Below are 12,190 nucleotides of genomic sequence, written 5' to 3' on the forward strand. Positions count from 1 at the left end.
TATGTTTACAGAGTCATGGGGGGGAGGGAAAGGAGGATTAAGGGTGCCAGTTCTGGGCTGAGAAATTTCTGGAGATTTGGGGGGGAAGGAGTCTGGGGAGGGCGAGGTTTGGAGAGGGAGGAGATTCAGTGCCATAGAGTCCACCTTCAGGAGCCAATTTGGTGTAGTGGTTAAGAGTGCGGACTCTAATCTGGGAGAACCAGGTTTGATTCCCCACGTCTCCACATGCAGCTGCTGGTGTGACTTTGGGTCAGTCACAAGTTCTCAAGAGCAGTCCTCGAAAGAGCTCTCTCTGCTCCACCTACCTCACGGGGTGTCTGTTGTGGGGAAGGGGAAGGGAAGCCGCTCTGACAGACTCAGAGTGAAGGGTGGGTGGGTGATAAATCCAATCTCGTCCTCCTCCTCCTCCTCCTGTTCTCTGTTGCCAGGAGATCAGTTATAATCCCAGGTGATCTCCAGCCACCCCCTGGAGGTTGACAGCCATAATTATCTCCCTGCTTTAGTTCAAGAATGCAAGTGTCCAACTCCAAGGGCACAGCCACAGGCCGAGTTTCATCGATCCAGCAAGGACAATGCAATGACAACATCAAGAGCACACGCTTCCTCAGCTGGAGGAACAAATATTCCATCCTAACTTTCATGGGAAGTCTGGAGGCCTGTCAACTTGAAACTGAGCTTGTATGATCGGTGGCGAGAGTCAGGTTGGCAGGCCCAAGCCAGCCCAGATTTGTGTTTCTTTGTCTATTTGTTTTGGGACTTTCTCCCCACCCAGTATGGAACCGGGGCCCCCAATCTGGTGCCTGTGGGCACTGTGTCTTCTGCCTACAATTTTCCTGGCACCCGGCAAATGTTTTTATAAAGTGGAGGGGGGGCTTTTGCCCAGCAGGACTTCTGACTGGCCATTGGAGATTTGATTGGCTGTGCAGATTTTTTTTTAAAAAAATGTTGCCTTGGCAGCTGCCACCATCATGGCACAAGGATCTTTACTGTGTGATTGAAGGTAAGCTGAGGCAGCCTTTTTGTGACTGACTGAGCCTCTTGTGGAAGCCATTTTGCGGCAGCCATCTTGGGGCTGGGCCCACCACGCCACATCAGAATAGAGAGCCAGCGTGGTGCCGCGTGGTGTAGCTGTTAAGAGCGACACACTTTAATCTGGAGAACTGGATTCGACTCCGCACTCCTCCACATGAAGCCAGCTGGGAGACCTTGGGCCAGTCACAGCTCTTTCAGAGCACTCTCAGCCCAAAAAATAAGTCTAGCTCGCCACCTAGTGGTGCATAATGCTAAAAGAGCTAGAACTTCAGGCTGCCAAACAGTGTTAGGATCTCCTGGCTATACTACATACAAGGCCATATGATAACTATTATTAATTGCATCAGAATTCCAAAGGTGCCTGTCATCTGGAAAAGGTTGATGACCAGTGTTCCCTCTAAGCTGAGTTAGTGTGAGCTAGCTCACAGTTTTATAGCCTCTGGCTCACACATTTTTGTCTTAGCTCAGGAAGGATGGCTCCAGAGCAAACTGTGTCCGCTCACAACTTTAATGCCAGTAACTCACAAAGTAGAATTTTTGCTCACAAGACTCCACAGCTTAGACGGAGCGTTGTTGATGACCCCTGTGGAAGGAGGCAGTCCTTCAGGCACACTAGGTCCAGGTCATTTAGGGCCATACGGGTAAAGCATTTTGAGTTGTGCCCGGAAACACGGTCTGTTCTGGCTGGCAGCAGCTTTCCAATCTCTCAGGCAGCAGAAGTTCTTTTCCTGCCCCTGCTTGTCTTGGATTCTTGAACCCAGAACTTTCTGTAGGCAAAGAATATGAATCCGCCTTCTAATGAATCAGGCCACGGATTTATCAAGGTCATGTCTACTCTGACTGTCCGCAATTCTCCTCGGTCTCAGTAGAGGTCAGGGTAGAACACTGGCTTGGCACGGAGAAGATCTGTTCTCAGGTTCCATTTCTGGCCTCTCCGCTTGAGCGGATCCGGTAGTGGGTGCAGTTAGAGGCCTCCCTGCAGGACTCCAGAGAGCTGCTGACAGTCAGTGTAGACAACACTGACCTTGATAGACCTAAGGGTCTGGCTTAGTATGAGGCCGGTTCACGTGTTCATGTGGTGCAATGAACAGTCTGATCAGTCAGGGCTCTTTCCAGGAAGGGACCTTGCAGGTCATCTAGTCCAACCTCCTGCACTCTGCAGGAGTATACTGAAAGATAGCCCTATATACCAACAACCAGAGGTCATTTTGGGGGGGATCGCGGGGGATCGCAGTTCCCCCGGGTGAGGTACGGGGGCGGGGCACATGACGAAGCCCCGCCCCCTGCTTCCGGCCGCCCCGCTTCCGGCCCTCATTCAGCCAGGAGGAGGCAGGAGCCTTATGACACACTTCCGGTGATGTCAGGGTGTGTGGCATATGCTAATGAGTTATGCTAATGAGTTCCCCTAGCTCTTTTTCTACGAAACGACCCCTGCCTACAACATACCCGAAATGGTTGTCTAGTCCATCAGGTATTAGGTATTAGGAGTGACAGGTATTAGGAAATCCGGCCCTAGTAAATGGGGATCACTGGGGTGTATTTATTTACTACATATATACCCCACCTTTCTACCCAATGGGGACCCAAAGTGGTTTGCATCGTTCCCCATTTTATCTTCACAACGACCCTGTGAGGTATGTTAGGCCAGGAGTGTGTGATTGGCCCAAGGTCACCTAGTGAACTTCCATGGCAGAGGGAGGATTCGAACCTGGTTCTCCCAGATTCTAGTCTGACACACTAACCACTCCACCACACTGCCTCTCGTCGTACTAAATGGGTGGCAGATACCACACTACATCCCAAGGACATCATGTGTCCGCACATACACACCCTACACCACTCACATTGCTCAGTAGGATTTTCCTTCCCCACAGCATGTTCCATTGCTTCTCTTGACATGGTACCGAAAAGCCAGTTAAGATTGTTTAAGAATATACAATTTTCCCTCTCGCTGTTCCAGAACTGAATCGAGCCAGATTCAACAATCCTTGAGAGGCAGACCAAACGAAACAGCCAGATGTGAGATCTGGGGGGGAAAGCCCTATTAGAAGAGGGGAGAATTAATAATAGTCTCTTATGCAGCTTATATAATTCCATTTATCGTGGCTCAGTACCAAAACATGTAAACATGGTGAGCCTGACTGATAAAACAAACAGCAAAGATAAAATCCTGGCATGAGTCGGTCGTGGAGAGGGCCGTGTATGTGTTGCGGTTCTTTCAAGCAAGTGCTGAGCTGGTGTGGGCTGCAGCCCTCTGGGAATATCATCTTTAATGTTTAAAAAGTCCACCAAGTTTCTAGCCCCCATTGTTGAAAGAAATTAACTTGAAGGTTGCCTCCGGCAAGAGCTCCCAAAATCTTGGAAGACTGATGGAGAGGATGATGAGAGAATAGAAGAGAGAAGAGATTGGATCTATACCCCGCCCTTCACTACCCAAAGGAGTCTCAGAGCGGCTTACAATCTCTTTTCCCTTCCCCTCCCCACAACAGACACCCCGTGAGGTAGGTGGGGCTGAGAGAGCGCTTTCGAGAACTGCCCTTGAGAGAACAGCTTTGAGAGAACTTGTGACTCACCCAGGTCACACCAGCAGCTGCATGTGGAGGTGTGGGGAATCAAACCTGGATCTCCCAGATTAGAGTCCTAACCACTACACCAAACTGGTGGTGCCTAGCTGTTAAACATATAAACAAGTCCATCGTTGTATTAAACTCCCAAAAATATTGTGTCAAAAGAACTGGCCCAAATGAAAGAAAGTCACAACTCAGTTCTGGCGACCCTGTAGGATTTGCAAGGCAAGAGGCAAACAAAGGTGGTTTGCCATTGCCTGCCTCTCTGTAGCAACCCTGGACTTCCCTGCTGGTCTCCCATTAGGGTCGCCAGCCCCAGGCTTGGAAATACCTGCAGATTTGAGGGTGCAGCCTAGGAGAGTGGGGTTGGAGGGGAGGGGGGGACCTTGGTAGGGTCTAATGCCCTGCAGTTCACCTTCCAAAGCAGCCACTTTCTCCAGGAAAAGTATAAATGTTTTACATAAATAATCAGAGATCAGTTGTAATTCCAGATCTCCAGACCCCAACTGGAGGTTGGCAATCCAAGCTCCCATCCTGCCTAGTTTCCAGGATCTGACAAGACTGAAGAAGAAGAAGAAGAAGTTGGATTTCTACCCCACCTTCAGTACCCGAAGGAGTCTCAGAGCGGCTTACAATCTCCTTTCCCTTCCCCTCCCCATGACAGACACCCTGTGAGGTAGGTGGGGCTGAGAGAGCTCTGACAGAAACTGCTCTTGAGGGATCAGCTCTGAAAGAACTTGTGACTAACCCAAGGTCATACCAGCAGCTGCATGTGGAGGAGTGGGGAATCAAGCCCGGTTCTCCCAGATCAGAGTCCACGCTTCTCCTAACCACTACACCAAACTGACCTAACCTGGACCATCCAGGACAGACCATTTATCTCCAATTATTTGGATGATTTGGAGCAAAACTTTGTACGAATAAATAATAAAATCTCTAATTCCAGCTTTTCTCTTTCAGACTTGGCTCCTCCTGTGACCTTTATAAGGAAACAGCGAGCTGGTTTTTATTTAAATTACCACAGATTTTAAAAATGGCCTGCTCCACTGACAGACTGAAGTGGTACAGTCCCGCCTCATCCTGGAGCACATGTAGACCAGACCTAATTCTCTTCATTTTGGATGAAGTGGGTTAAAAAAAATATTAACGAATCGCAAACCCCCTAATGCCAGGGCTTCATTAGAACTTGAACCCTGCTCTATCCACCAGGCTGCAGTCTGAAAGGAATGCTAATTCCCCACACGGGAATCTTGTGAGGCTTCAAACACTCATGTCTGTCTTTCTCTGCACATTTTTCAAATGAAGCCTGGACCGATCCAGAGAAAGGCACCTTTCCTCATCGGCTGCTATGACAACAGAGGTTTTCTTTGGCAAACGGCTTGGTTCTCCGGGCAAAAGAAATATCCCAGAATGCCACAGCTGTTTCTGTCTACGCCTCGAAGCGCCAGGGGAGCAGCTAGCATGCTTTCCAAGAAATGTCTCTCTGATCCACCCTTCCCTCGGTGTGTGTGAGAGAGTGACCCGATACAACCCGGGGGCCTTGAATCCTTTGCCGCTTTACCACATGGCCACTGCACCCATCGAGGATTCGGTCCTTATTATTCGTAGCAAAGCCTATCAGCGATTCAAACCTTTCCCTGATAAGGTTACCAACTCTGGGTGAAGAAATTCCTGGAGATTTGGGGGCAGAGATTGTGGCGGGTGGAGAGGAACTTGAGCAAGATATAATGATGTACAGTTCAACCTTCAAAGCAGCCATTTTCTCCAGGGCAACTGATCTCTGTGGCCTGAAGAGAAGAAGAAGAGATTGGATTTCTACCCCGTCCATCACTACCCGAAGTAGTCTCAGAGCGGCTTACGATCTCCTTTCCCTTCCCCTCCCCACGACAGACACCCTGTGAGGCAGGTGGGGCCGAGAGAGCTCTTCTGAGGACTGCTCTTGAGAGAACAGCTCTGAGAGAACTTTTGACAGACCCAAGGTCACACCAGCAGCTACATGTGAAGAAGTGGGGAATCAAACCCATTTCTCCCAGATTATTGTCCGCACTCCGAACCACTACACCAAACTGGTTCTCGGCAGTTGTAAGTTCAGGAGATCTCCAGTCCCCAGACGGAGGCTGGAAGCCCAACTTCCTGGCCTGAGGTAAAACTTTGGTCTAGGGGGGACCTAGATCTGAGTCCCCACACTGCCATATAGCTTACATTGTGACCCTGAGCCAGTGACTTGTAGGATAAAAATGTTATATAGATTTAAGGAGGTTGAAAGGAAGAGACTATATGCTAGTCAAGGTCTAGGGCAGTGATGGCGAACCTTTTTGAGACCGAGTGCCCAAACTGCAACCCAAAACCCACTTATTTATCGCAAAGTGCCAACACGGCAATTTAACCTGAGGACTGAGGTTTTAGTTTAGAAAAAACAACTCCTACATTCACATAAGATGATCCAAACAAAGTAAGGAAAGCAATCCCAAATGCTTTCATTTACTTAAAATTATTTGGCAGAGAATGCGACACTTTAATGATGGCTGGGGCGATGGCACACATGCCCACTGAGAGGGCTCTGAGTGCTGCCTCTGGCACGCGTGCCAAAGGTTCGCCACCACTGGTCTAGGGCCTTGTTTGAGGACAGTCCCTCCTTATCCCCCTTTCCCCCATAACTTGAAGATTTTAGTTAGTTCCTAAGAATGATTGCAGTGGTGGTGGTGAAGAAAAAAATCAAGTCGTAGTCTACTTATAGCAACCCCGTAGGGTTTTCAAGGCAAGAGATGTTCAGAGGTGGCTTGCCATTGCCTGCCTCTGCGTAGCAACCCTGGGCTTCCTTGGTGGTCTCCCATCCAAGTACTAATCACGTCCGACCCTGCTTACACTTCTGAGATCTGACAAGATCAACGGCTGTAGCCAAATAGAAGTTTGTGTTTTTGCAAACGTAATATGGACAAAAGTTGTCATGTGATAGGCCATGGCTGACAGTGGAACATTTCTCCAAAGCGCTTCACAGGTATGATCTTAGCAAATTTCTACCACCACCCCATATTAAGTCAATATTATTAGCCCCCGTATGGCAGGTGCAAGGGGCTAAATATGAGAAATTATAGCTTCCCTAAGTGATTTCATGGCAGAGGCAAGAAGGATCCGGAATGAATTTAGGGCTCTTTAGCTTGGAGAAGCAATGATTGAGGTGTGACATGATAGGAGTTTACAAAATTATGCATGGTATAGAGAAAGAAGTCCTTCTCTCCCTTTCTCACAGTACAGGAACTCGTGGGCATTCAATGAAATGAATGAGCAGTAGTCTTAGAACAGATAAAAGGAAGTACTTCTTCACCCATGCAATTCACTGCCATAGGAAGTGGTGGCAGCTACAAGCCTAGACAGCTTCAAGAGGGGATTGGATAAACCTATGGAGCAAAGGTCCGTGAGTGGCTATTAGCCACAAGGTATAGGTGGCTCAGAGGTTAAGATGCTGAGCTGCAGACCGGAAGGTCTGTAGTTTGGCAGTCTGAGACCTGAGTGCCACGTGACAGAGTGAGCTCCTGTCCCTGTCCCCAGCTCCTGCCAACCTAGCAGTTCGAAAGCAAGAAATTGCAAGTAGATAAATAGGTACCGCTTCGGTGGAAAGGTAGCAACGTTCCATGCACCTCGGCATTTAGTCCTACCGGCCACGTGACCACAGAGAAGTCTTCGGACAGCGCTGGCTCTTCGGCTTGGAAACGGAGATGAGCACCGCCCCCTGGAGTCGGATTTGACTAGCTTTCGAGCAAGGGAAACCTTTATAGATGGCCTGAGGCAGTGATGCTCTGTCTCCTTGGTGTTTGGGGGGGCCACAATGAGAGGGCTTCTGGAGTTGTGGCCCCACCGGTGGACCTCCTGATGGCACCTGGGTTTTGGCCACTGTGTGACACAGACTGTTGGACTGGATGGGCCATTGGCCTGATCCAACAAGGCTTCTCTTATGTTCTTACGAACGCCTTGATTGGTGGCCACGTTCCATTTCTCTGGGCTTGATAGAAATATGTAACAAAGCCACTCCCCCCCACGCACACATCCATTCATCCATACAATCTCACATGAACATACGAAGCTGTCTTCTACTGACCCAAATTATTGGTCCATCTAGCCCAGCATTGTCTGCTCAGACTATCAGCAGCTGTCCAGGGTCCTGGGCAGAAAGGACTTCCACGGCACCTGCTACCTGATCCTTTTACTTGGAGATGTCAGGGATTGAACCTGGGACCTTCTGTATCCAAAGCAGATGCTCCACCTCCGAGCCACAGCCAGGCAAGAGAAAAGAGTTTTGATTTTGTTTCTGCAGTATCATCAACAACAGGTTTGAATCCCTGAACCCTCAGCCTATAGTAGTAAGGTTGCCAGCCTCCAAGTGAGTCAAACAACAAATATATACACTGCAAAAACCTTATAAGTTAAAGTGTTCTGTATGTCCCATCTTATAAAGTGCATTGTGTATTATTCATAATACATAATAATTGTGTATTATTCATAATGTTCTAAAACAGGTATATATTCATTACATACAATACCAACAATAATAATCAGTTTGTACAATCTCAAGTGGTTAAGACGCTGAACTGCAGGCTGTGGAAGGTCGGTAGTTCAGCAGTTCGAGACCCGGGTGTGCTGCATGACGGAGTGAGCTCCCGTCTCTAGTTCCAGCTCCTGCCAACCTAGCAGTTCGAAAGCAAGAAATTGCAAGTAGATAAATAGGTACCACTTCGGAGGGAAGGTAACAGCGTTCCGTGCGTCTTGGCGTTTAGTCATGCCGGCCACATGACCACAGAAGCGTCTTCGGACAGCGCTGGCTCTTCGGCTTTGAAACGGAGATGAGCACCGCAACCCTAGAGTCGGATTCGACTGGCTTTCGAGCAAGGGAACCTTTACCTTTACCTTTACAATCTAATAGCTACCAGTCCAAACAATGGACCTCTCATGTCATCTGTGAACTGGATTATCACCTCAAGGAAAAAAGAACATCCCCTGCAAACGTCGAAGTACAGTTTAGACTGTTATTTGATCTGAAATGCATTATGAAGTGGAATGTGGATTTTTCACTACTGTCACTTTAATTAGAGAACGCACATACGAACTGTTAACAGGTGCTGTAAGATTTAATGACCAGAGAACAAGGTCAATCAATACTAGGCAGCCTTAAGAAAGACAGGAGTGCTCCATCTATTATTGTCAGCTGCTTAATGGGGTAAGAAAAGTACATGCAGCCAAGTTATATTAGATATATAATTTTTAGACTCATGAATTATGTCTTTTAACAGCCTTTTGTAGGACCAGCAACAAACATCAATTTAAACTTCAATGTAACCACAAAAGGAAACTTCCCCCTTTAGAAGACTTTCAAGCAAGGAGAAACGGGTGTACAATTCTAGAAACTCCCGTTGGGGTTGATTGTGTAAAAAGGATGTAAATTGTAGCTATTTGTACAAACTGATTATTATTGTTGGTATTGCATGTATAATGAATATATACCTGTTTTAGAAAATTATGAATACACAATGCACTTTATAAGATGGAACATATAGAACACTTTAACTTACAAGGTTCTTGCGGTATATATATTTGTTGTTTGACTCTTCTAGCATCGCAGCTCGAGTTTCCACAGCCTCCAGATGGGTCCTGGAGATCTCAGAATTGCAACCCATCTCCAGGCTATGGAGATCTATTCCCCTGGAGAAAATGGCTGCTTTGGAGGGCAAACTCTATGGCATTATACCTCACTGAGGTCCCTCCCCAATCTCCCAAGAATTTCCCAACCCTGAGTTGGCAATTCTGTAAAGTATGCCCATCTCCTTCCCCCTGGCATGGATCTTGATTCTATTTTTTTTTTAAATCAGTCTTAGCCCCTATACTGCTAGAGGTGAGTCCTTGTCCATAAGAGAACAGGGATGCAGGCGGGAACACTAGAACTTTTCCATTAGCACGACCCCTCCCTTCCTTTAACTAAGCCCTGAGTTCGCTCTTCCTTTAATGCAGTGCTTCTGTTATTATTTTAGACAGCCCCTCCTTCTGTTATTTTAATAACCCTCCAAGCAGCATTGGGCAATAGAACAAAAGGATTCAAAGCCAATGCACTGTTAAACAATTAAAATAACCCCGAGAAGAAGCACAGCAGCAGCTTGAAGAAAGGATCATAACAGTAGCTAATACAGCAACTGATAGGTGAAACAACAGTCCGTTAAAAGCCATCAAATCAGTTGCAATAGTAAAAGCACCTTCAACCTACTGGTTAACTCATAAAAGCATCCAATGTCCTCTGGAACAAACCATCCTTGACCAGCTTCTGGCAGGTCAAACTGTGCAGAAGGAACAGAATGGTACCATTGCAAATCCCTTTGTAACATCCAGACTGGACTACTGTTAAGTTCCTTGTAATGGGCTACCCTTGGAAACTGTTCAAAAACACTCACTGATGCAAAATGCAGCAGCCAGGAATCTAACGGGCCCACTACAATGAACATGTAAAGCCAGTGTTCCAGCTCCAGGTGTGTTTCCAAGCCCAGTTCAAAGGGATAGTTTTGACCCTGAATGCTCTAAATAGCTTGTATCCAAAACATCTGCACCTGTACCTACCTGAGATTTTACTATAGGAAACTGCTTTACTTGAAACACTTAGACACTTTAAAATCAGAAGTTATAATCTATAAATGTCAATGTTTTGCCCCTTATTGAATGATATGTTGGTTGCTGGGAATGCAAATAGGATTGAGAAGAGAACTGGGATAATTCAGCAGATATTCCTACGCGATGGAATTCCTGGAGAGGCATGAATGGCACACACTGTCCTTGCAGGCCTCTCTTAGAAGGCATTTGAATTAGATTGCTGCCTTAAGGTTTGAATGGTGTGGATGATTTTACTGATGCATTTAGCTTCAATTGAACTATTTTGTGCACTTTATTGAGGGCTGTCCATCGGGGGAGGTTTACTTCTTGTTTTGTATCATAAAGGCTGCTTACGAATTGCCAAAGTGAAACCAAAAGAAAATAATTGCGCTCTTCCCAGTTTGTGTCCTCAAAAACACTGTGAACGACCTCATTTCCTAACACGGACAGTCCGTCTTCAACAAAATATTCCGAGGGCCAGTCCTGAATCCGGCTTCTGGGTTCCGTTCCCATCTTCCCCTCCCCTTTTTCGTTGCATAAGTCTGGAGGCTTTCTTATCCAGCTGCTGACACACAGCTGGAGAAACAGCAGCCCTTCCATGAGTCCAGCTGTTCTGCTGTGTGTTTCCCCCCCCCCTCCTCCACCAAAGGCAGATTGAGTCGGAGAAATATGATACAGCTTGGCAGGGGCTGATAAAATACTTGGCTTGTCAAACTGAGGTTGAATGTAAAGTCTATCTTTTTTTTTTAGAGTCATAAAAAAAAAGAATAGTTTTGTGAATATCCAACCGAGTTGCATGCATTTGCTCGCCGCAGCTGCAACACACTGGGCATTGGATGCTTGCGAACGGGATACATTAGTCTCTCTCTCTCTCTTTAATGAAAGCCAGCTATGGAACACACGGAAAGGCTTTGTGCAGACAACACTCACAGTTTTCTTCCAGCTGAGAATTGGAAGAGACATAAATATCAATGTATCCTGAGTTTCTTATGCATTTTCCCACTAGTGGTTCTACTGGCTGCTCTCAGACACCCGCTTGGAAAAGATGTTCCGAAAATTCAGGTAAGATGCTTTTAATGTTGTTGACAGCAGGGTTATATATACATACTTTCCCCCCAAATGACAATCCTTTTTGTCCTTTTCCTTACTGCAAGATATATTGGTTTCTAGACATGCAAATAGGATTGAGGTGATGGTTAATGGTTCTGTTCTCCTATATAGGGAATATCTGGGCTAGATATTGTTCAGAACTGTAGGGTCAACCTTGATCCTTTGCATCCACGCCACTTAATTAAGCCAGTCTCTTTGCTTCTTTTTATAGTGTGAAAAGTGTTGACTGCAAAGCATGCAAATAGGTTTGAGATGGGGGTAGGGATTGGCACAATGAGAGCCAGTGTTCCTTATGGTACCTCTAAAGCAGAGGAAAGGATTTCTATTCTTCCTGTAGTTCCGGAGGGGGGCGGGCAGACATTTGTGGGTGGAGGATTCTGTCTCCCAGATAAAAGACTCCGGAGTTCTCCAAACCTTTGTCTGCCTTTTTTAAAGCAGCGTTATCTCTGTCCTGGACCAGCATATCAGAACTGCAAACATTATTATAGGTTAGACAGTTCTTGAATGGACTCTTTCTGAGCTTGCAGGATCCTGGAAATGAACGTCCAAGGTTGTCTTTCTCTGTTCCCCGCCCCCCCCTTCCTAGTTTTTGGTCCTTCTGCTTTGACATGGTTGACGCGTGCATTCTACACATTGTGTTCGCTTTTGAAAACCATGCGCCCGTGACAAGAAAGCACATCCATATGGAGAAGGTTCATTCGGTGTCAAAACAGCGGGATAGATGCAAACCTTTGGGCCAAGCAGATTTCATACTCGCTTTGCTCCAGATCTGGAGGGAGATCGGCCATATGACCTACTTATGAATAGATGTTTTGGCACAGAGTGCGTGCATGCGCATGGACGCGCAGTTATAA

The 12,190-nt window shown here is 46.8% G+C and overlaps 1 protein-coding gene across 1 annotated transcript in view; it reads left to right on the forward strand.

Annotated features, from left to right (window-relative positions):
* The first annotated feature begins 11,071 nt into the window (after positions 1-11,071).
* Positions 11,072-12,190, forward strand: part of MMP23B (matrix metallopeptidase 23B) — a 28,087-nt gene continuing 26,968 nt past the window's right edge. Inside the window, exon 1 of the mRNA XM_015417953.1 lies at positions 11,072-11,288. Within this exon, the coding sequence (XP_015273439.1) occupies positions 11,118-11,288 (171 nt within the window). The 5' untranslated portion in view covers positions 11,072-11,117. The remainder of the gene's footprint in view (positions 11,289-12,190) is intronic.

This window comes from Gekko japonicus, unplaced genomic scaffold, assembly GCF_001447785.1.
Source record: "Gekko japonicus isolate JY-2015 unplaced genomic scaffold, Gekko_japonicus_V1.1 scaffold893, whole genome shotgun sequence".
In the NCBI taxonomy this organism is placed as follows: domain Eukaryota; kingdom Metazoa; phylum Chordata; class Lepidosauria; order Squamata; family Gekkonidae; genus Gekko; species Gekko japonicus.